At 37.5% G+C, this 24171-nt stretch overlaps 1 protein-coding gene and 1 long non-coding RNA gene across 2 annotated transcripts; both read left to right on the top strand.

Moving 5' to 3' along the window:
- The first annotated feature begins 387 nt into the window (after window positions 1-387).
- ggt1b (gamma-glutamyltransferase 1b) lies at window positions 388-17503 on the top strand. Its single transcript, XM_051911233.1, has 13 exons — window positions 388-539; window positions 2329-2505; window positions 3480-3610; window positions 5400-5489; window positions 5784-5976; window positions 6164-6324; window positions 9070-9219; window positions 11671-11807; window positions 13209-13396; window positions 15478-15605; window positions 16205-16317; window positions 16408-16521; window positions 17047-17503. Exons 2-13 carry the CDS (start codon window positions 2333-2335, stop codon window positions 17191-17193), a joined length of 1725 nt encoding a protein of 574 aa, XP_051767193.1. The 5' UTR covers window positions 388-539; window positions 2329-2332; the 3' UTR covers window positions 17194-17503.
- A 3729-nt stretch (window positions 17504-21232) lies between these two features.
- Window positions 21233-22955, top strand: LOC127521285 (uncharacterized). The gene is made up of 2 exons (XR_007932318.1): window positions 21233-21532; window positions 22009-22955. It is a non-coding gene; the product is annotated as an uncharacterized LOC127521285 (long non-coding RNA).
- Window positions 22956-24171: the final 1216 nt, after the last annotated feature.

The raw sequence follows: 24171 nt of genomic DNA, 5'->3' as shown, positions 1-24171 counted from the left end.
CCTATAACTTGAACAAACGTTCTATTAACGCTTTGAGGGAACCTTCCCAGAATGTTCTGAGAACATTCCCTGTTAGCTGGGATTTTGAATATAGTCCTAATTGTGTTTTTGATGTCTACATTATGTAGAACACCGATGTGGTGACTGACTAAACTTAATATAGTTAATCATTTACTAGACCTAGGCAAATCTAATAGAACATGAACAGCTTAACCATTCAAAGATTAAAGGTGTGAATACAAGTGACAGAGTAACAAAAAGCCACCTGTAGTCGTGAAACATTTGCAAAGGTTTTTTGCAAAGGTTTTGCAATTGTTTTTTTTTCAGTCTGCATGAATTTACAATCACCACAACTGTTGACCTTTTCACCAGTGTCAATAAAACAATTATGGATGATTTCACAGGGTGATTTGGTTAAAGTTTGATGTTCATGATAGTTAGACATTGAGAGCCAGAGGTTCACAGCGTTGGCTCCGTCAGCCTGAGGAAAGGAGGCTCATTCTATAGGAGACTCTACAAGAGGCCTGTGAAGTCTACAGGTAGGTGATACTCCATATACTCAAATCACAATGTACATTAAACTCATCAGTTATGAATTTAATTGAATCATCATGAGAGCTTCAACTATTTTCTCACACAAAGCAAAGCATTTTTGTATAAAAAATATTAACAGCATCCTTACTGTTGTGTCTTTTATGTTGGTACACACACTTAACTCAGAGGATCGTAATTTTTACTCTTTTGTTGCGATTTGTAGGAGGAAATAACACAATCTCTTGCTCTTTTCTCTGTGTGTGAGAAAATTCTAGTCTCTTGTGTGGTGGGTTTAATTTTGTTGGCTGCAGGCACTGCAGGTTTCTCTGAGATGTGCTGCAGTTCGTTCCCACACACAGCACAGTCTGACAGGATTTAATGTGGACAGTAGCAGAGCTTTGAAACTATGAAAAGGCGCTTTTCTGAGGAGGATTTCACTTCATACAAGCCATTTTTTATTCCAAGTTTTCAAATAATAAATGTATGAAATTTTGCTGCCTTTGGCAGGCATACATAAAGCTACATTAAGCAACAAAATGTAGAATACGAAAGAGCCAGGATGCATTTTGTAATTCTTTATATAGTACTCATTTTTTGAATCAGGGGTTGATTTACACTGGGAACCAAATAAGCATGTGTACAAATTATCGACTGAACAATTCATTACATTTTTAATATAAAAACTATACTAGAAATAGAATCAATGGAGAATCATGATTAGCTACAATTTCCTCTGAGGAATACTAACAGAGAACAATTTATTGCATGCTTTTTGAATGCATAATTGTTGCAAATATGTCTTGACTATGTATTTAGCAAGAAAGCAGAAAATGTTAGTAAGTGTATTCAATCCCCAGCTGTAAGATATGCTTTCTTATTAACTTCCTCGTATATGCATATGACAGTTATTACTGTTATACAAGTAATACCTCAGTCTTGAGGTAATAGAAGAAAATTATTGGTCAGTATTTTAAATCTTTAACACACTCTGTCAACTTGGATAATTTAGAAATTTCATCTGATCAAATAAATATATAATAAATATATAACTGAGTATCATCGGCATAACAGTAGAGACTAGATTTCTAATAAAATTACCAAGAGGCAGCATATATATTGAAAAAAGCAGAGGTCCTAAAACAGACCCTTGTGGCACTCCATCATTTACTGATGTTAACTTGGATAATTCCCTGTTTAAATAAACAAAATGGTAACAGTCAGATAGGTACGATCTAATGCCTGTCCCTGAATATCAGTGTAATTTTGTACTCGATCTAAGAGGATATCATGATCTACAGTGTCAAACACAGCACTAAGATCAAGTAAAACTAGTATTGAGATGCAGCCTTGGTCAGAAGCTAAGTCATTTGTAAGTCTGTAATGGGCCCTGAATCCTGACTGAAATTTTTCATATGCATTTGACAGTGATTACTGTATTTCTGCTTTATGAATTATGATGTGTTACATAACAGTTAGAGGCGGTTAAAGGGCACCTTTAAGCATAACTTACATTATATAATCATTGATTGCAAAAGTTAATATGACCAGGTCATGGTTATATGAGAATGCACATGATGTTATCTTATCTGTTCTCTGGGATAGTTAGTTCATGGTTTGTTTCAAATTAGCAGTTAAAACTAATCTAATCTGTTTAAAATCAGTAATTCACGTTCAGTTTGACTTGATGATGTTTGTCAAATCCATAGTTTCAGAACTCTTTGATTGCTTGCAGATAAGGTGATTTAAAAACATAAACAAGCAGTTTAACTAGACACATGTTGATGCATGTTGCAGGAAAATGGTGCAGAAGTCTACTGTGCTGGGCCTCACATTGCTGCTGCTGGCTGCAGTTGGCACGTTTTTGGCCGTATTCTTTTCCGTTCAAGGAAAGAAAGTCTCTCCTGAACCTGAAACTGGTTACTTCAAGGCAGCGGTGGCAGCAGATGCTGGGACATGCTCAGAGATCGGCAGGTTTGAGATCTGTTCTCCTTAAATGCACATTCACTTTTTGCCATCTATGAATCTTGAAGCTGAAACAAAATTAATTCATTAAAATCTCATCAGAAATTATATTACTGTATAAAACAGCAAAGGCCATATGAGGAGCACACTGTAAATATGTTTGGTTTGTTAACCTAAAAATGAACCTGTTTTATTTACGCCAGAGATTTTATTAGCTGAATCATCAACAATATATCCTCACTCACACCAACAAAAGTTATTTTCAAAGTCGGCATTAAACAGACGCTGGAATAGTCTTTTCTACACTATTGTGATGTACATCTGATTGAAACAGCTTCTCGAACAAGAAAAAAATTAGGGTGGGACTTGATTTTGTCCATTGGGAATTGATTGAGTCATTGGATGGTTTAGGTTTGCTATTGGTCGATCTCATGTGAGTGACAGGTTGCCCCTGCCCTCACGCCAGTTAACAATCTACTTGATTTAGATCTAAATTCTATTAAGTTCTATGTAAGTGAATCGAAGCACACTGATGAACATCATTTTAAAGGTCACATCAGGTAGAAAGAGATCCTTAAGATAGGCTACTAACTGCACATTTGTACTTTTTATGTTATGGAAAACTAGTTTTCTTGGACAATTTCTGACATAACTTTTATTGCAAACTAGTGCTGTCAAACGATTAATCGTGATTAATCGCATCCAAAATAAAAGTTTGTGTTTACATAATATATGTGTGTGTGTACTGTGTATATTTGTTATGTATATATAAATACTCACACATGCATGGATATATATAACAAAAATATATATTATATTTATATATAAAATATAAATAAAATTGTCGACGCACATTTTTTCACTTTTCTTGAAATATTTTTTGTGGCATTTGTCAGCAAACACTTTTTTTTGTTGTCGCATTTTGATTTAAAATGATCATACCCAGGTTTGCATGCCAAATGCCCTCTCTGTGTGCACTCCAGGGACATCCTGAAGAGAGGTGGTTCCGCTGTAGATTCTGCCATCGCTGCTCTGCTGTGCGTGGGATTGATGAATGCCCACAGCATGGGCATCGGAGGAGGGCTCTTCTTCACTATTTATGATGCCAAAACAGGTATGCAGCCACCATTACCTGTCTGATTCAACCTGACACATCAGTCTGCAGTGTCTGTGTATATGAAGAATTCATGTGCATGTTTTCTTTAAAGATCTAATTTTATTACTATTATATTTATTAGTGCTGTCAAAATGAACGCGTTAATGCGATTAATTTTTTTTCTTCAGTTTATCGCGTTAAAATATTTAACGCAATTAACGCAGCATCCGTTTTTCCCGTCATTCTTTAGCTAGCATATTAGCTATATGATGATGCTATCATTCACATTCAAGTGATATTAAACCATTCAAGCACGATAAGAGGCAAAACTGGCGGACAGACACGACTTGAGTTCTCTTTCGCGCTTGAACGGACAAAAAAACAAAACAAATAAAATTATGCCAAAATGCCAGGGTTTTTTTTCCCCGAGTATCCTCATAAGTACAGTCTTAAAGTCAAATAAAGTCTTAAATAAACGTAAAGAGTTGTGAGAAAATAGGATGCAGATCCACATCATGTGTGGCAGGTCTTAAAGTGACAGTAGGGTAATAAACTTGCTACAGTCTTCCATTAATGTTAAAGGATTAGTCCACTTTCAAATAAAAATTTCCTGATAATTTACTCACCCCCATGTCATCCAAGATGTCCATGTCCTTCTTTCTTCAGTCGAAAAGAAATTAAGGTTTTTAATGAAAACATTCCAGGATTTTTCTCCTTATAGTGGATTTCAATGGTCTCCAAACGGTTGAAGGTCAAAATTACAGTTTCAGTGCAGCTTCAAAGGGCTTTAAACGATACCAGACGAGGAATAAGGGTCTTATCTAGTGAAACGATCGGTCATTTTCTTAAAAAAAAAAATCAACATCGAGCATGTCAACATTTGTCTCTGTGTCATTGCGTCATGTCTGTAAACGAGTCCCAGCTAGTAGGCTATATCACATGTGAGACAGATCATTTATAGCCTTTTCTCACAGCAGCTGCAATTAAACTTATCATTTTGATGGCGGATTGTATGGTATGACAAATTAATGTTAGTGATAAGATCTACACAGGTAACGCTAATACACACTAAATACACATAGTCACGCAATGCTGATGTTGTTAACATTAACAATTTGAGAACAAAGTATAACAATAATAATAATTTGCTTGGTTTGACGTTTTATGAGCTAAGCGATCGTTAGATTTAATCACCTTTGGCAGCGCAATTTACTATAATGCTTTTTTCCCCTCAGCTGGTCAGAACAAAAGTGGCAGACATGTTACTTGTTCAGATGACATTTTCCGGTAAAAATTCTTATTTTGGTCATACTTCCAAGACCAAAGTACAGTATCCACACTGATGTGGTGATTGACAGCAAACATCAGATTCATCCATGCTGGGGAGTCGCACCGAGGCACAATGCACTTAAAGATAATAATTCCGCAAACAACTGCAATTGCAGGTTTCAAACAGAGATGGCAACAAAGAGGCAAGACTACGGACTGCAGCTTTAATTAAAGAACAAAAGAAAAAAGAAAATCACTCACTGCTCTTAACTCTTAACTTATTTCCTACCTGTTAAATCAAATATTTAAAATATACTGCTTTTATGTTGTTTCTACATTAATTTGGAGATTAAATGTGAAATCATTACAATATAAAAATATATTTAAAACTTTGTTAGGTTTGATTAATCGCGATTCATTACAGAAAAATGTGTGATTAATTAGTTAATTTGTTAATCGATTGACAGCACTAATATGTATGGGAGTGTATGTATGTATATATATATATATATATATTTAATTATTTATTTATTTGCAGGAAAAGTCGAAACCATCAATGCACGTGAGACAGCCCCTGCAAATGCAACCAGAGACATGTTTGGAAACAGTACAGACCTTTCCCAGAAAGGTAGTCATTAACTACATTACATAAACCGAGGAAATCATTGTTGAAACAGGATTCTCATGATGACTGGCCTTGTGATACGGTGCCAGCATGGAGAGATAAGCGTCAAAAACTATCAACTATAAACTGTATCTCAGTACAGTGTGCACATGGACATGTCACAACAACATACTGTCATCAAGTGCATTTGGTGATATTTTTTATATAGTCTGGAAATGCTGCATTTTTATTACTCAGCTTGAATTTTTCATATCTTTCAAATAAATTTCTTATCTTTCTAATAAAAATCATCTACAGGTGGTTTGTCCGTCGCTGTTCCTGGAGAGATTCGGGGGTATGAGATGGCCCATAAACGGCATGGCAAGCTTCCATGGAGAGATCTGTTTTTACCAAGCATAGAACTGGCCAGGAACGGCTTTCCTGTTGGCAGCGCACTGGCCGGTGCCATTAGATCAAACAGAAATACCATTATGAATGATAAGATGTTATGGTAAGCACAAATGGATATTATCAACCAAGATATTTACCATACAAAAAAATCTATCCATATTTTTTTTAGCCCTTTTAACAAGGTGCACTAAATAATTTTTCTTTTTATATAATGTAATGTGTGATATGTGATATCTACTTTTATACACTAGCTTTATAAATTTTCTGCGGACTGTTTGGTTTCTTAGTTCCGTGTTCTGCGATTCCACTGGAAACATCCTGCAGGAAAATGACACCATCACCTTTACAAAACTGGCAGACACTTACGAGGTCATAGCAGAGAATGGGCCAGATGCGTTCTACAACGGATCGCTCGCTGAGAACCTTGTGAGGGACATCCAAGCTGCAGGTTTTTTTTATTCGCCCATATGTCTGTCTATCCATTATTTGGAATCACCAGCTCATAAAAAATCTGGACCAGTGTTGGGGAAAGTTACTTTTAAAAGTAATGCATTACAATATTGTGTTACTCTCTTAAAAAGTAACTAATTGTGTTACTCAGTTACTTTTTATGGGAAAATGAAGTAACTTGCATTACTTATTTGAAAAAGTAACTCAGATATTTTGTTGTAAATTTAAAAGTAATGTGTTACTTCACTCGTTACTTGAAAAAAAGTAATCTGATTACATAAACTTGCGTTACTGATCTGGACAATAGACTAAATCGAAATTGTAGTTCAAATGGTGCTTTTCCACTGCATGGTATGGCTCTGTATGGGTCACTTTAAATAATACCACCTCGGGTGAGGTTCCAAGCGAGCCGTACTGATACTAAAATATGACGTTTAAACACTGCAGATCACTGATTGGTCAGAGAGAATCGTCACTACTAGGGCTGCACGATTTATCGCAATTAAACCGCACGCGATGTGGCAAAGGCTGCAATTATTTTATGCGCAGCTTGTCAGAGCTGTAGGGCTCTGTGATCAGTAGTAAATGCTTCTCCATCTGAAAGCCAGAGGGCGCTCTTGCGCAGAAACTCCAAATATGCCCTGCCGCAGAAGAAGATAACACGCGTCATATCGCTTTAGCTGAATAAACAGAAGATTGATTAAACATGACTAATAAACACACGACTGCCTTATTCTGTGTAACATCATCTCACAGAAGGACGCTCAACTGTCGTTATGAAGTGAGTGTGGAGTAAAAACATGTTATTAAATGTTGTCTTTTGTTGGGCAAGATGTTAATAAATGCTTCTCATGTCTGGAAAGATGTTTGTGTTGCTTTTTCAAATGTACATTATAAGTGACTCAAACTCGTAGTGCTTTCAGATGGATTAGCATTTGGAGCCATACTTCATTGACAAGCTGTGCATAAAAAAAATCAATCACAGCCTTTGCGGTTTCATAATCACACTAAGAATCGCGTTTAAGCGATAATCGCGTTTAAGTTCAATGTTATTTCTCGTATATCCTGCGATAAATCGAGCAGCCCTAGTCACTACCAGCATCATTGGATTTGTGACACGAGACACCAAACCAAACGGCAGTAGAGGCAGCACAACTATAACGATAAGTCTATAATCTCACCCACTTTGAAGCGGTACTAAACTGCAGTGGAAAAGCAAACCGAGCCAAAGTAAAGCGAGCCTAGCTGAGCCGTGCCGTGCCGAGCCGAATTGAGTCGTACCACGCAGTGGAAAAGGGTCCATGGAAATCTGTAAAATATGTAAACAGAAAGAAATAAAAATCAAAACTGCATTCAAAAGCAACAGTTTTTTTTATGCACACACTGCATAAATACAATTTAAATAATGTCAGTTTAAAATATATATTTACTCACTAGAACTTTTAATGTTTTGAAAGGATTTCTGAAGGACTGGAGTAATGGCTGCTGAAATATATTCAAATAGAAAACAGTATTTTAAATTGCAATAATATTATTGTTTTTACAGTATTTTTGATCAAATAAAAGTACAGCCTTGGTGAGCATAAGACTTCTTTCAAAAACATGAAAAAAATCTTCATTATTCCAAACATTTGACCGGTAATCAAACACTGCATTAATGGGTCTGTAAAAATGAAATTGCATTATCATATTTGGAGGACTGAAAACCCCTGATTTAGCCAACACAAAAGAAGTTTCTTGAAGTCTCAAGCCCTAATCCAACTCAAAATTCGATTGGTTGACTAAAATGTTGATCCAGGAATACATTCTGCACTGTAAAAAAAATGATTGTAATTTTAACTGTAAAAAATGCGACAGTAAAAACCTGTTAATTGGTTAACAGTAAGTTCCCATACTATATACGGAGAAAAACATTTCATGTAATTTTACAGTAAATAAGTACTAATTTAATAATAATAATAAAAATTTACAGTGAAAAACCGTAAACTGACATTCCCACAATTCCCTGTGTGACACCTCACATTTGATGTTTTTTTAATAATTATGTATCTTAGTTTTTTGTTATCAGTTATCTATTTGGCTTTTATGTTAAATCTTATGTTGTTAAACGAATGTTTATTGCATTATTTGAGTGTCATGTGTGTTACCATGATGGTGTTTTGTATTTGTGTGCATGACTCAGCTTCTATATATTAGTATGTAAATCAGCTTGTGGAAAAACTACTTGTGCTGAACTTTGATTCATCACGTGGTTTTCCCTTTACTACCACTATTATTATGGTGGTTGTCATTATATGTAAAATGTACAAAACAGATTTTAGTAGCAGCAGAAAAGAACTGTTGGATTACAGAATTATTCTGGCAAACACAGCTGCCAGTTTTATTTTGTAAAAATTATGTTTTTTTTTTTGTTTGTTTTTTTACAGTGTGCTATAATAAACCACATTAAGCATAGAGCCACATCTTTCATTTCATGTCAGATGTACTTGACTGCCCATATTAGTGTTTTAAAGATGCTAAGCAGTTTCTAAGCTTCTGTTGTGACTGAGGTGTTGTGGTTCATTGATTTCCAAATATTTTACAACCCACTAATTCCTGCAGTGCTGCCAATAGTCCACCCAGGCAGAGGTGTTGAAGGATGACACACAATTGGTTATTAATGACTAAATCAATAACTCAGTAGGTTTGATAAGTTGCTTAGAATCATGCGTCATATGGACGTCTGTGTCGTTGTGTTTTGCAGAGGGGATTATTACTCTGGAGGACTTGAGAGATTACAAGCCCTTGCTGGATGAAAACCCCCCCAGCGCTACCGTGGGTGAATTCACAATGGTGGCACCAAACGCTCCTGCCAGTGGCCCAGTCCTCACATTGATGCTCAACATCCTGAGCGGTAGGTGCAGAGTTTAACCACTGGACAGTCCCGGGCACTGTTTTTTTTTTTGTGCTTGAAATTGGAACATTTAATGTATAGACTACAATTTAAATAACACAGCCTAAACTAGGGTGTTTTTTAGTTGTATTTACTAAGCATAAATTTGCATCACAGAAATTTGGATTCCTGACAGCAACATAGTGTGGGACCAGATCCGGCCCACATTTGGTCCGTGTGTAATCCACATGTACCAGATGTGGACCGGATCTGGGCCGCACTATGTTACTGTATGGGTATCTACATACACAGCGTCACTATGTTGTTCTTCTTCTAAATCGTTGGTGTTTTTAGAGGCAGTTTGAATTAAATCTGTTCATCATATAAAGCGATTGTGTCTCTTCAGAAAATTTGGACTATACCACTCAATTCATATGGATTAGTTTTATGATCTTTTTTATGAACTTTTTGAAGCGTCAAATAACTAGTTGCGTAGCTGTCAATGGAGGGACAGAAATCGCTCAGATTTCATTAAAAATATCTTCATTTGTGTTCCGAAGATGAACGAAAATCTTACAGGTTTGGAACGACATGATGACAAAATTTTCATTTTTGGGTGAACTTTAAGTTTTATTTTAATTTTTAGCTTTTATTTTATTTCAGGTAACGAAAGTTTTTTTTTTATGGTTTTAGTTTCAGTTTTATAGTTCTAACTACTAACCCTGCTCACAACTGCAACTTTATATGTCACAGTGTGACTTTATATCTTACAATGTGAACTATTTTTACTCTGAGGCAGAAACAAGCTTCCATATAACCAATGTGGACCAGCATGAAAATTCACGCCGGTCTAATCTGGTCTTTTTAGTGGCGAGAGGAAGCATCCAATTGATACTGATTATACAATGACCATTAGTCAATCTTTAATGTTCTTAACCATGTCCTCATGTGGAACGGTGTCAGGGGAGGATGAGACTTCAGAACTTCCTAACTTTTTTTTTTGCCATTAGCTATTAAAATCCCTCCACCCTTCACTCCACCATGCCTGTCCTCCTGTCTCCCACACCAACACTAACGTGGGCTGTTTGCCACTAATTGGACACAAACCAAGCATGGAAAAATCTATGCAGTCAGCGTGTTCCGACCCTTTCCTTGGGGTTCCTCCAGCAGGGGATACTCTGAAGCAGCCTGTCATCTGAGATTCATCAGCTTTGCTTTCTTGCGGCGAGCTGGACATTCTCCACGGCTCTGTGTCTTGGTCTTTTTCAAACACCCACTCCGTAGCTTTACTGATGAGATACTTAGTCATTAAGTTGCTGCCAGACAGGGCAAGGCTGTCGATAAACACTGTTAGCACTTGTTTTTTTCACAATGTTGCTTTATTTATTCAGAAGTTATGAAACATCTTCCAAGCCGAAACTCTCATAATTGTTCAATTATTTCAAACAGACGTGTCTGGCATGAATGGCCGAGACAATTTGAGATGTTTTCAGACAGTAAAACTGGGTCAGTTGTCCAACATTAAAATAATAGTTGACCTAAAAATGAAAATCATGTCATCATTTACTCACTCTCATGTCATTTTCTAACCCATTTGACTTACTTTCTTTTGTGGAACACGTAATGAGATGTTTTGAAGAAAGTTCAGCAGAATTAAAGGGGTCCTATTATGCTTTTTTACATTTTCAACTTTCTGTAGTGTGTATGTTGCTGTTTGAACATGAAAAATGAAAAGTTACAAAGAACACAGTCTCCCCAAAGGGAGTTATTCTGTATCTGATATCTGGGCTGTTAAAACTCCCTAAAATGCCTTGATTGTAGTCTTGAGTTTTCCTCTGGGAATGAACACATCACAATATCCCTCATTTCAATATTCCCCCCCAAAACATACTCAAAAAAGGGGCAAAGCCTGGTTGAGTTAGTTAGTAGTCTGTTGAAACTCGCTGTTATGGTAAGAGGTGTGACATTTTCGAAACATGCTCGAAGCAGTTGACCAATCACAACACACTGGTGCAGCAGACCAGTCAGAGCACACTGTGCTTTTCGGAAGGAGGGGCTTCATAGAGACAGGAACTAAACAGAGCGTTACTGACAGACTGGGAAGAGAGGTGCTGCAACAATGTAAAATATTTGAAAAACAATGTGTTTTTTTTTTTAACATCTCGTAGACCCCAAAAACAAAATAAGGGCATAATAGGTCCCCTTTAAGAACTGAAATTTTCCATCTCATTTGTGCTTCTGCATATTCAGATTTGATAAGAAGAACACAACAGTTACATTTGACTTTCTTGACATCACAATAAAAAATATACCAATCATTTCTTCGCATAAATCTATCATCAGGCTTCTGAAGACCTTTCTATGGCAGCCATCTTGATGATTGGCAGTTCTAGCCATTCATATGACAGCAGTTTATCATGGTTGAGCAATCAATGTAGTGAATCTAACTGAGCTCTCATTCTCTTTCCTCAGGTTACAACTTTAGTCCAGACAGTGTCTCCACCACTGAAAATAAAATCCTCACCTATCATCGCATAGTCGAGGCCTTCCGGTTTGCGTATGCAAAAAGGAGCGTCTTGGGGGATCCACAATTTCTCAACATCTCTGATGTAAGTTATGAACTATGAAAGTTGTTCATTGTTGTTTTTTGGTTGCTTCAAAAAACAGAACTTTCTGTCATCATTTAGTGGTTCCAAACCTGTATATGTTTTCATTTTTAATTTTAGTTAAAGTTTTAGTAATTTCATTTGGTGTTTTCGCATTATTTCAATTACCGAAAATCATTTTTAATAGTTTTAGTTGTAATTAAAGGGTTAGTTCACCCAAAAATGAAAATAATGTCATTTATTACTCACCCTCATGCCGTTCCACACCCGTAAGACCTTTGTTAATCTTCGGAACACAAATTAAGATATTTTTGTTGAAATCCGATGGCTCCGTGAGGCCTGCATAGCCAGCAATGACACTTCCTCTCTCAAGATCCATTAATGTACTAAAAACATATTTAAATCAGTTCACGTGAGTACAGTGGTTCAATATTAATATTATAAAGCGACGAGAATATTTTTGGTGCACCAAAAAAACAAAATAACTTATATAGTGATGGCCGATTTCAAAACACTGCTTCATGAAGCTTCGGAGCGTTATGAATCAGCGTGTCGAATCAGCGGTTCGGAGCGCCAAAGTCACTTGATTTCAGCAGTTTGGCAGTTTGACATGCGATCCGAATCATGATTCGACACGCTGATTCATAACGCTCCGAAGCTTCCTGAAGCAGTGTTTTGAAATTGGCCATCATTATATAAGTTGTTATTTTGTTTTTTTTTGGCGCACCAAAAATATTCTCGTCGCTTTATAATATTAATATTGAACCACTGTACTCACATGAACTGATTTAAATATGTTTTTAGTACATTAATGGATCTTGAGAGAGGAAATGTCATTGCTGGCTATGCAGGCCTCGCTGAGCCATCGGGTTTCAACAAAAATATCTTAATTTGTGTTCCGAAGATGAACGAAGGTCTTACGGGTGTGGAACGGCATGAGGGTGAGTAATGACATTATTTTCATTTTTGGGTGAACTAACCCTTTAACCATAACAACACTGTTTTGGACTGGATCGATATTAATTTAGTTCTTTAAAATATCTAGGTTTTTAAATTACTTGATGACAGAAATTGTATTGTTGGGGTAACTGTTGTATTTAAGTTGCAGAATATCTCTAAACCAAAATGTATGATTTTAATGTAATAATTCTCACATGTATCTTCAGCAGCTGTTCAGGTTGACACAGATGGCATTGGCATATGTTAGCCTCTCTCGTTGTGATCAAAGCCTTTATTGAAACCGACATGCTGTATCTCACACTAATCACAGAGCATGAAAATAGTGCACTATTGAACGGCTCATTGTGCGTTCACTCTTTTGATCAGCTGTTCTTTCAAGCTGTAGATTATTGTGCCGCCAGCAGGGCCGCAATAATGATCTGTGATCCTCTTTCTCTCTGGCAGTTCATCCAGAACATTACCTCGAAGGGCTATGCTGACATGATACTCCAGAAGATCACAGATAATACCACTCAGCAAGAGAGCTACTATGAACCCGAGTTCTACCTTCCCAACAATCACGGCACGTCGCACGTGTCAGCAGTGGCAGAAGACGGCAGCGCGGTCGCCGCCACCAGCACCATCAACCTATAGTGAGCATTTGCCTTTTTTCTTTGCCAAGCAGATGTTTTCTCCAACATAGGCATCAAAAATTCAGTCATTATTTAGCTACAATTTACAATTTTACAATTTCAGGGGAATTATCCTATGATTGGCTTACTTAAAGTGCTCCTATTATGCTAGTGACTTTCCAGGTTACTCAGGAAGCTCCCATTTTAGGTTCCTAATTTTGTTTAGGATGTCTTCTACAATAGGTTGACATGCATCCAAGGTCAAAAAACACTTTAATTTTCTCATTGTATACATTGCAGCATCAGCTCTTTTCTCAGTGCCTGAAACCATTAAGTAAAGGATTCTGTCTCTCTAAACCCCTCCTTTCTGAGAGCCTACTCTGCTCTGATTGGTCATATGGCCCAGTCTGTTGAGATTGGTCTACCTCTTACAGTGCGTGTCGGAAACTAAAAGCCTTTTACCATTTCTGAATTTTGGCTCAGAAGGCTTCTTCAGCGCTTGTATACAGTTATACGAACAGTAAAAATGGTGTTGGTTTTACCGTGTTAATCTGAGCCCGAGTCCTCATCCATTGGAAGTGCATGCAAAGTGGAGTGCAGAAAATTTGCCGTGCAGAAAACAGCGTCTTCTCGGCGTGTCGACAACATGAAGTCTTCCAGGCCTCAGAACTACAAATCTTGAGGGTGATTCAAAGTAGATGTTGTTTGTGGGCAGCCAATGAAGACCATTTGGGCTGACATTATGCAAATTTGTTACAAAACGTAGGTTTGTGCAGAAAGTAATACTGTCTTTATACTCGTTTCAGACAGTTCAGAATCTTTTTTTTTTTTTTTTTTGGGAGACAATGGCTGCGTCCTAAAGCTTAGACAGCTGACCTGTTGCCTCGCTGCCCTATCAGGCAATGATTTTGCAGGCAACAAGGTATCTCACAAAACTGATTTCGGACAGGCTTCTGAGGTAGCATAACGGGTTACTGATCTACAGCAAAAAAGAGAGATCTTTGGTGATAATTAATCGAATGTTTAATTACTACAATAGTAATTACTAGAAATTAGGAATGCACAGATACAGATACCAGTATCGGTATCGGGCCGATACCAAGCTCATGTACTTGTACTCGTACTCGTAAAAATACCCCCGATACCAAAGACCGATACCTCACGTGACGTAACTGACAGAATTTTCCCACACAGAGACACCGGCGGCAGCAGCAGAAACAGTGTCAGCCTCAGAGGTGTGGAAATACTTCAAATTAATGATGATAACACACACATTGTGAACTGCATGCTTTCAATCACAATTCGTTATCGATTAATGAAGGCGGGATAGGCGGAATCGCGCTGAATGACACAGACCAGAAGCGCGCTCTCTCTCTTTCTTGCGCACGATCCCAGTTCTCTCAGACAGCGCGCGATCAGTTCTCCTCGCGCCTGAATGGTCAAATGCACAAATAGTTGTCAAAATGTCCATCGTGTGGAGTATCTCACGTAAATACAGTAGGTTATGGCTTAAGTGGACGTAAACATTTGGGTGAAAACCAAGAGAGAGAGAGAGAGAGAAATTAATAAATGTATAGGCATCGGTATCGGCGAGTACTATTAAAAAGTATCGGTACTTGTACTCTGTCCTTAAAAAATGGTATCGGTGCATCCCTACTAGAAATGACATCAAAAGTGGAAAATGTTGGTAAAAAACGTACATTTACGCACAAACTGACCACCAACCACAACTTTCAGATGCCATATTTATTTTTTAGCTCAATTGTCATCAAATGGAATGCATAGAATTGTGGGATTTCAAAGGCAGCGAAGGACACATCTATACTGCCTTCAAAAATTGATCAGATGAAGGTATCTCAGGAGAAAGGAAGTGAAGCTAACATTGGATTTGGATGTGCCTTGAAGCCTTCCTACCTTGGAATGTATCCTCTGAAGGCAGCATTTTTAAGATTTCGGATGCAGCCAATAACTCACTTTATCATGTACTTTGATCTTTAAAACTTTGCCGACCTTTTACATTCATAAACAGCTAAAGGTAATATACAAAAAAGCTGGGATAATCACTTTTAATATTTGTAAATGGCATCTTTCTTTTCTCCCAGTTTTGGCTCCAAGTTTATGTCAAATTCGACAGGAATTTTACTAAACAACGAGATGGATGACTTCAGTTCTCCCTTGATCACCAACAACTTTGGAGTTCCTCCATCTCCCAACAACTTCATTGTCCCACGTGAGAAAACATGATCACAGCCATTGGCAATAGCCTACTACCATACTACTCATACAGTTTGCATTGCACTTTACAGTCTTAATATCATTACTGGTGGTAAAATCACTGTAAAACGTGACTTACAGATTCTATAAAAGCAACAATATGATAAAAGAAACCACACTAGTTAGAGTAAAAATTGTTGTGTGTTATATCTCACCTTTGACTAATATAGTATTCAAAATTACTACTCTAAATGGACTACAAAATTAATACCTAAATATTGTTTGAATATTAAATAAATAATTTTAAATAGTATTTAATACAATAAATATTTTAAATGTAAATAATTTAATATATAAATATAATAATAATTATAACAATAATAATTTTGATCTTTTGAACTCGTTTGAATGTCATGAATGAGATGTTACAATAATAATATTATTTTAACATCTTTTTCTTGACTTATACAAACAAGTTTAAAAGATCAACATTTTACCTTTCCATTTTGCTGTGTTAAATAATATTTTTACAAATATTAAGCGCTATTTCAAACACAGCCATGAACTTTAGTGAAGATTTTGTTTTAATTGTTTGATAACCCTGTTGCTTCTCAGATAAAAGGCCCATGTCTTCTATGTGTCCCGCCATCCTGCTAGACAAATACAATAAAGTTAAAATGGTAGTTGGAGCCTCTGGAGGAACAAAGATCACCACAGCAGTGGCCCAGGTGCATTTTCATTTTATTGTAGTCCAGAAAGTTGTGCTGGACATAGTTCAAACCTTATCACCTCATGCATAACTGACATCTTCTGCGCAGGTGATCCTAAATGCACTTTTCTTCGAATATGACCTGAAGAAAGCGATAGAAGACCCAAGAATTCATAATCAACTCAGTCCAAACACCACGCAGGTAGAGCCTGACTTTGACAAGGTTAGTGAAGTAATACAGGTGTCATTCTAACAATATGATAAGAAATTGCTGAGGTCATGTACAACACACCTCTCATCTGTGCTGTAGGCAGTGCTGAATAGTAACTGATTCTATGTAATCTGGATTACGTAATCAGATTCCAAAAATAAAGTACTTGTAATTAGAAAAGTGTATACAGTTCAGAATACACCTTTTTATTGATTTAAAGGGTTACATATTATTCACACTGTAAATTGTCCCTATTTTTTCTTTTTTTTTTCTCTTTTAAATTTTACTTTCTAAAAAAGACTACCACTTACAGTACAGTGAACGTCCGTTTTGCAGTAGCTCTGTATATTTCTGTAGGTGTGTTTTTGAGTGTAACCACTTATCATTGGTCACATTCTACCCCAAAATGTAATTTTTGTAACAGCAATTTCTTTCAGTGTTGGACTGAAATATATCCCATATATTTTCTTGATATTTTCTTTGGTTGTTCTGAATTCACATGTTGTTTTGGCTAAGCACAACCCACTCAACCCACAGGCCATTTTGGAGGGTCTTGCCCAGAAGAACCATGTTACGGAGGTGTTGGCGTCCACAGGCGCAGTGGTTCAAGCCGTAGTGCGGTACAGTGCTGGCCTCAGCGCTGAGTCAGACCCCCGTAAGGGAGGATATGCAGCTGGGTACTGACATCCGACTCAGCGATTCAAGTCTCCAGGCCAGCTGGAGGCAATCGAGATGCTACTTCAAGACTGCACGGACACTTTCCCACTATGCTGCTCTGAAACAACCAAGTGCCTCCATCAGAGATCCAACAGGCGAATCAGCTCTGGACAAACAAAAGCTCTGTCAGTGTTGATCTCTGCACACTCCACATTCAGTCAATGAGGAGTAAAACACATTCAAATACTGCTGGCTGTTTCTTCCGATGACATCCATACAACACAATCTGTACTGACCATGGTATTTATTTCTGCAAATAAACGTGTTGTGATGCTGATTATGAGCTATTTTGCGTGTCTTCTGTCTGTACTGAGATTTAAATCCAGGCAAGAGAACATTTTTGCAAGACTTAGCGGGAGTGTCTCAGGGGAGGAAGTTTTAATCAAGCTTGTAATAAGAGCTGAAGCATGAACAAGAGTTGAAATACTCGTTTTAATGTCCCACGAGTATGTGGTCCTACCCACAGGCACCGGCCCAACATCAAGCAGCATCATTTATGCTGAAGTTGTGGGGGACAGAGAAAAATCACATAAACAGCCCTTAATTAAACTTTCAAACTTTGGTTGTACTGAACTTTAAGAAAGACCGAGGTAAAATGTGTCGCACTCTTTAATCTAACAAATTGTACATCATTTGTCACGCTAAAATATTTCAAAAAGGCCGAAATACAGCTGCCTGGCTTAGAGATGCACATCAGAAAAATGAGTGACATTTTTAATCTGACATGTAAAGAAATTTTCTACATGGCAGATCAAATAATGTAATGTAATTATTTGGCTAACGATTTACCATGAATTATTAATTGCCATTTATTTTGTCCTAAAATGGTAGCCTATCTGTGGTAAAAAGTGACTGAATTAAACATGAGCTCAGAATACAAGCTAATCATGGTGCATCATTATGCGTTGTGGGATTTTCTGGAAAAATGCTTAAAGGGTTATTTCACCCAAAAATGAAAATTCTGTCATTAATTACTCATCCTCATGTCATTCCAAACCTGTAAGACTTTGGTTCTTCTTCGGAAAACAAATGAAGATCTTTTTGATGAAATCTGAGAGCTTTCTGTCCATCCATTGACAGCCTACACAACAACCACTTTAAAGCCCCAGAATGGTAGTAAAGACAAAGTAATCCATGTGACCAGTGGTTTAACCTCAATTTTATGAAGTGACGCGAATGCTTTGTTTGCGCATGTGTCCTGGGTAATAATAATAACATAATTTACTACCTTATTTACAAAATATTAATCTCCAATTTACGTTCACGAGAGCACCATGAAGCATGTCTGACATTGTTGCGTGAATGCGCGTTGCAGATCAATATTTTGTAAATAAAAAGGTAAATGATGGGGTTTTTTTCCCCCCCAAACAAAGCACTCGCATCGCTTCATAAAACTGAGGATAAACCACTGGAGTCACATCGATTACTTTGTCTTTATTACCTTTTCTGTGGCTTTAAAGTGGTAGTTGTGTAGCTGTCAATGGAGGGACAGAAAGCTCTCAGACTTCATTAAAATATCTTCATATGTGTTCCGAAGATGAACGAATATCTTGTGTTTGGAACGACACGAGGGTCAGTAAATGATGACAGAATTTTCATTTTTGGGCGAACTAACCCTTTCAAAAAGTAAAATGCTACAAAAATGTAGAACATGTGCCCTTGAAGTGTTTTGAAAATAAGTGTACCTGCAGATGCTAATGGTTAGGTTAACCAGTTTCTCATGCTAATAGCATCCAGTCGCTAATATTACTAACTAATACCAAATCAATAATTGGTACACATCTTTCTTGTTTACAGCCATCAGACGCTAAAACACCTGAGATTTTGTGACCTATTTATCACAGTAACTCCCAGTTTTGAGGTCAGAAGCAGGATAATTCAGCCCCTGCGTTAGGAAAGCTGATTTGCACTTTACACAGAAGTTCAAAGCTTGTCGCTATTATAGCAGTTCATATCATAGCTGTTATGAAAGGTCATGTTGTGAAGTCTATTTAGATCTTGTTTTCATAGAGCAAACTCTACGCAAGTGCACAGACATGTTTTGAGCGCAGTCCCTGCCTCTTCATTTGCCAATATTTTAGCATTGTCTTGTGTTTTTCGGGGGCGTTTGTTCCCGTCGGGTGGCTTTGAGAGCTGTCGGTTCGTGCTGGTTGGAAAAGGTCAGGCTCTTTCACTGTTCCCGGCTCTCCCATAGGGGCTGACAATAAAGCCCGGTCACATGGCACTCGTCACTACAGCGACACCACAATTTACCCCAGATCACTACCCAGACTTTTAGTCTAATTTTTGAGGTGGAACACAGTTTGAAACTTTACAACCCTAGACGGTAGGTTCAGACATTGGTCTGCTAATGATTTTATGGCAGTTGAGGACAGCTGGTATCTGCTGCATTCACATCCAGACAACAAATTGCTAGTTATGGCAGATAATATTGATTTTAAAGGTTGTTCACCTGTTAAGAGGAGACATCCTTTTGAAATGAATGAGTACACTAAAAACCAAGCAGCTTTCTGAACCTGTTGCGAAATCTTTCACCTCGCACAAAATTCCAGATTGTGTTGATTCCTAAAATAAATATATTTAGCTGGGGAAAATTAATGTGAGAATAAACATGACCACACCTGGGTCCAAAATCAAATACTTCATTACTATATAGTATGCAAAAAACAGTACGCCAGGAGAGTAGTATGTCCAAATACATAGTGTTCAAAAAACAGTATAGGCGAAAAGTAACCGGAGGACCTAATACTCCCGCTGAGATTTTAAAGTGTGCATTCGATGGACATTTTACTATCCCATGAGGCCATGGGAGAGGATTTGTGAATGTCGGTGAAGCGACCCAACTGATGCTGTAGGTCACATGACAGTGACGACATGGCGGATGTAGTAGGCTACATCCAAATTTCATACATACAGGTGCTGGTCATATAATTAGAATATCATCAAAAAGTTGATTTATTTCACTAATTCCATTCAGAAAGTGAAACTTGTATATTATATTCATTCATTACACACAGACTGATATATTTCAAATGTTTATTTCTTTTAATTTTGATGATTATAACTGACAACTAAGGAAAATCCCAAATTCAGTATCTCAGAAAATTAGAATATCACTTAAGACCAATACAAAGAAAGGATTTTTAGAAATCTTGGCCAACTGAAAAGTATGAACATGAAAAGTATGAGCACGTACAGCACTCAATACTTAGTTGGGGCTCCTTTTGCCTGAATTACTGCAGCAATGCGGCGTGGCATGGAGTCGATCAGTCTGTGGCACTGCTCAGGTGTTATAAGAGCCCAGGTTGCTCTGATAGTGGCCTTCAGCTCTTCTGCATTGTTGGGTCTGGCATATCGCATCTTCCTCTTCACAATACCCCATAGATTTTCTATGGGGTTAAGGTCAGGCGAGTTTGCTGGCCAATTAAGAACAGGGATACCATGGTCCTTAAACCAAGTACTGGTAGCTTTGGCACTGTGTGCAGGTGCCAAGTCCTGTTGGAAAATGAAATCTGCATCTCCATAAAGTTGGTCAGCAGCAGGAAGCATGAAGTGCTTTAAAACTTCCTGGTATACGGCTGCGTTGACCTTGGACCTCAGAAAACACAGTGGACCAACACCAGCAGATGACATGGCACCCCAAACCATCACTGACTGTGGAAACTTTACACTGGACCTCAAGCAACGTGGATTGTGTGCCTCTCCTCTCTTCCTCCAGACTCTGGGACCCTGATTTCCAAAGGAAATGCAAAATTTACTTTCATCAGAGAACATAACTTTGGACCACTCAGCAGCAGTCCAGCTGTCTGTTGTTCAAGAGTGGCTTGACACAAGGAATGCGACAGCTGGAACCCATGTCTTGCATACATCTGTGCGTAGTGGTTCTTGAAGCACTGGCTCCAGCTGCAGTCCACTCTTTGTGAATCTCCCCCACATTTTTGAATGGGTTTTGTTTCACAATCCTCTCCAGGGTGCGGTTATCCCTATTGCTTGTACACTTTGTAACCCCCTAGAGTTTTACGCAGTGTTATACAAGTTCAGTGCAGTACTGTAGTTTTCCTGTAGGGGCCACTGTATGATCTGGTTAATAGAGACGTAAAGATTAGGAGAAGGAGACTGATCGTAGCTGGTACGCACGAGGTGATTTAGCGCTGCATTTGAAATATTATAATTATAACTTCACAAAAGTACTTTTCTGATGTTTAAATGTGTAAACTTTTCATATAAATTGCAGTATGTTCATGGGTTTCAAAAGGAAATCGAATTCACATTGATGTTGATTGAGAAGTTATTTCTGCGAACTCTGGTGAGTTTCTGCGTTAACAGAAATGTTAAGTTGATGTGTTTTAAACTGATTTAATGATAAGAAAAACAAAAGTGTATATATGTTAGTGTATGAAAAAAAACAGTCAGAGTTAAAAGATGTTTATTGAAAATGGTTTTGTATTTCAATACACCTTTTGCAAACGAAGATCAGGGAAACAGATAGATTTTATTCCTGTTAAATGTATTTTATGATGTTCCCTGTGTATATGGAGGAAAAGATGATTTAGATGTGAAAAGTGAGTATTTTGAGATGCAGATGATCAACCTGCGTGTTAAACAGAGATGTATTCGTGCGTTTATTGTGCTCACGTTTCTTGATGTTAAATTGCTAAGCTAACACATGTGAGTGAAGCCTGTGAGTAATGCTTCTGACGATTTATTTACTCATATGGAGGTTGTGACAAGCTAATGTGAATCTTAAGAGATATTAACTCTGAATTGTGTTGTTTTGTGTAGACTGTTTTTTTGTTGTTGCCCGATTCCATCCGGTGACCTGATCAACTGTGAGCTTATGTGAGCTATGGCTAGCCAGACCCTGTGATTCTGTGAAGGCCTTACTGTTTACGTTCAACTCGAACCTGTCTTCATCGAGGGATTCTTTCCAATTACAGCTAAGCTGTCATTTTACACACACTACCCGGGTAGTAGGGAAAAGAAGGCCTTATACATACATTCGTTTTATACCACTCACCAACTTGCGAAGGAACCAGGAGGACTTTTGGACATTTTCTTTTCTTTACTTTATTTTCTTCTTTCTCGGACCTTTTATGCACAACCTGGACTAAATATCGAATTTTTCCCATTCCAGCAGTGTTGTGTTGGGACGATACAGCAAAGTATTAACTTGTTTCTTCTATTATTTTTTTTTTTCTGTTTATATGTGCAATAAATGTGCTGGCTGTTACCTGCTTCATACCATTTGGCCCAAATTTCATTTTTATCCTCCCAAGAGTCGAACCTAGCCCTATACCTATTCAGAGTAATATAACATAGTGTTATACTGACAATTGTTGCCGTGTTACAACTTTTTTCTACCACATCTTTTCCTTCCCTTCACCTCTCTATTAATGTGCTTGGACACAGAGCTCTGTGAACAGCCAGCCTCTTTTGCAATGACCTTTTGTGTCTTGCCCTCCTTGTGCAAGGTGTCAATGGTCGTCTTTTGGACAACTGTCAAGTCAGCAGTCTTCCCCATGATTGTGTAGCCTACAGAACTAGACTGAGAGACCATTTAAAGGCCTTTGCAGGTGTTTTGAGTTAATTAGCTGATTAGAGTGTGGCACCAGGTGTCTTCAATCTTGAACCTTTTCACAATATTCTAATTTTCTGAGATACTAAATTTGGGATTTTCCTTAGTTGTCAGTTATAATCATCAAAATTAAAATAAATAAACATTTGAAATATATCAGTCTGTGTGTAATGAATGAATATAATATACAAGTTTCACTTTTTGAATGGAATTAGTGAAATAAATCAACTTTTTGATGATATTCCAATTATATGACCAGCACCTGTACTGCACACAGTCATACTATATAGAATGTACTTTTTTTAATGGTCATGGAGCAAGTTCCAAAACAAATGTATAGGCCTACCTATACAGTATGCCATTTCGGATGCAAGGCTTAACATTATCAAACCTGTTGTGATGTCATGACTTGACATATGCCGACCCATGTGCTTAACTGGTTGGGGGGAAATTATGTCACATTGGTAAATATTACTATTTAGTTAGGCCTATTAAATGCCATTCGGTCACTTTCATAGACCTAGATGCCATATTGAATTGAATGAAGATTAAAACGATGCTGTGAGGGATAGACTTACAAAACTGGTTTATGGTGTAGGCTACCTACTGAATTATTTTATTCATTTTTTTAGGAAAGACATTTCGTCAGCTGATCAATCGATATGAATCAATCGCTATGATGTTAACCATTCATTGAATGCACTGACTGTAGGCTATCTCTCACAGCCTCGTTGTCAAAAATAAAATATAGTGCTAGTATGGCTGGATTAATAAAAACCTATTAAACTAACACTATGTATATTTGAGCATATGAAAATAAAGTTTACGTCGTTTAATTGTGCATATATATTGTAAATAACGGATTTTATTGACCGTGTATTAAAAAGTAGACTTTACGCAGTCGCAGGCAAGCTCCCAAAGCGAAATCTCCAGAATATGCGCAGGGTTTTTTCCCACGCCAGTGGACACGTAGGCCTACCATATGGTCACAGAAGGTAGGAAACGCTCACAAGAAACACAATTATGGCAGAACTGTGCAAGAAACTAAAATTGAGGTAAGAATTTTGATTCGTGATTAAACCGAAAAAAGCACAAGAAGAGGAACGAATTCATCCCTCTGTTTGCTTCCTGCCCTACAGGTGCGTGAACGAGGATTATTTGCATGTTTTAATAATGCATATCTTCTTCCCTTCGAGGGAAAGCCGTTTGCATTCAGCTCACTGTGAACACACATAAAACTGAATTTAATCACATTACGCTTTGTGGACTATAACGTCTCCCGTGTTCATGATTTATGCACGGTCTCATTTGAGCCTGTGCCTGGAACTCGGACAGCGAGGGGTAATTCAGAAGCTTGAACCATTTTCTTC

The sequence above is a fragment of the Ctenopharyngodon idella genome, chromosome 10 (genome assembly GCF_019924925.1).
Source record: "Ctenopharyngodon idella isolate HZGC_01 chromosome 10, HZGC01, whole genome shotgun sequence".
Lineage (NCBI taxonomy): Eukaryota > Metazoa > Chordata > Actinopteri > Cypriniformes > Xenocyprididae > Ctenopharyngodon > Ctenopharyngodon idella.
Note: the sequence above shows the minus strand (reverse complement) of the source record. Positions and strands in the feature narration are given on the sequence as shown.

Coding starts and splice junctions, on each gene's coding strand:
- ggt1b (XM_051911233.1), top strand. CDS start 2,333: ATGGTGCAGAAGTCTACTGTGCTGGGCCTCACATTGCTGCTGCTGGCT. Junction 5,977..6,163: donor ATGAATGATAAGATGTTATG/GTAAGCACAAAT, acceptor TTGGTTTCTTAG/TTCCGTGTTCTGCGATTCCA. Junction 16,522..17,046: donor TAGAGCCTGACTTTGACAAG/GTTAGTGAAGTA, acceptor CTCAACCCACAG/GCCATTTTGGAGGGTCTTGC.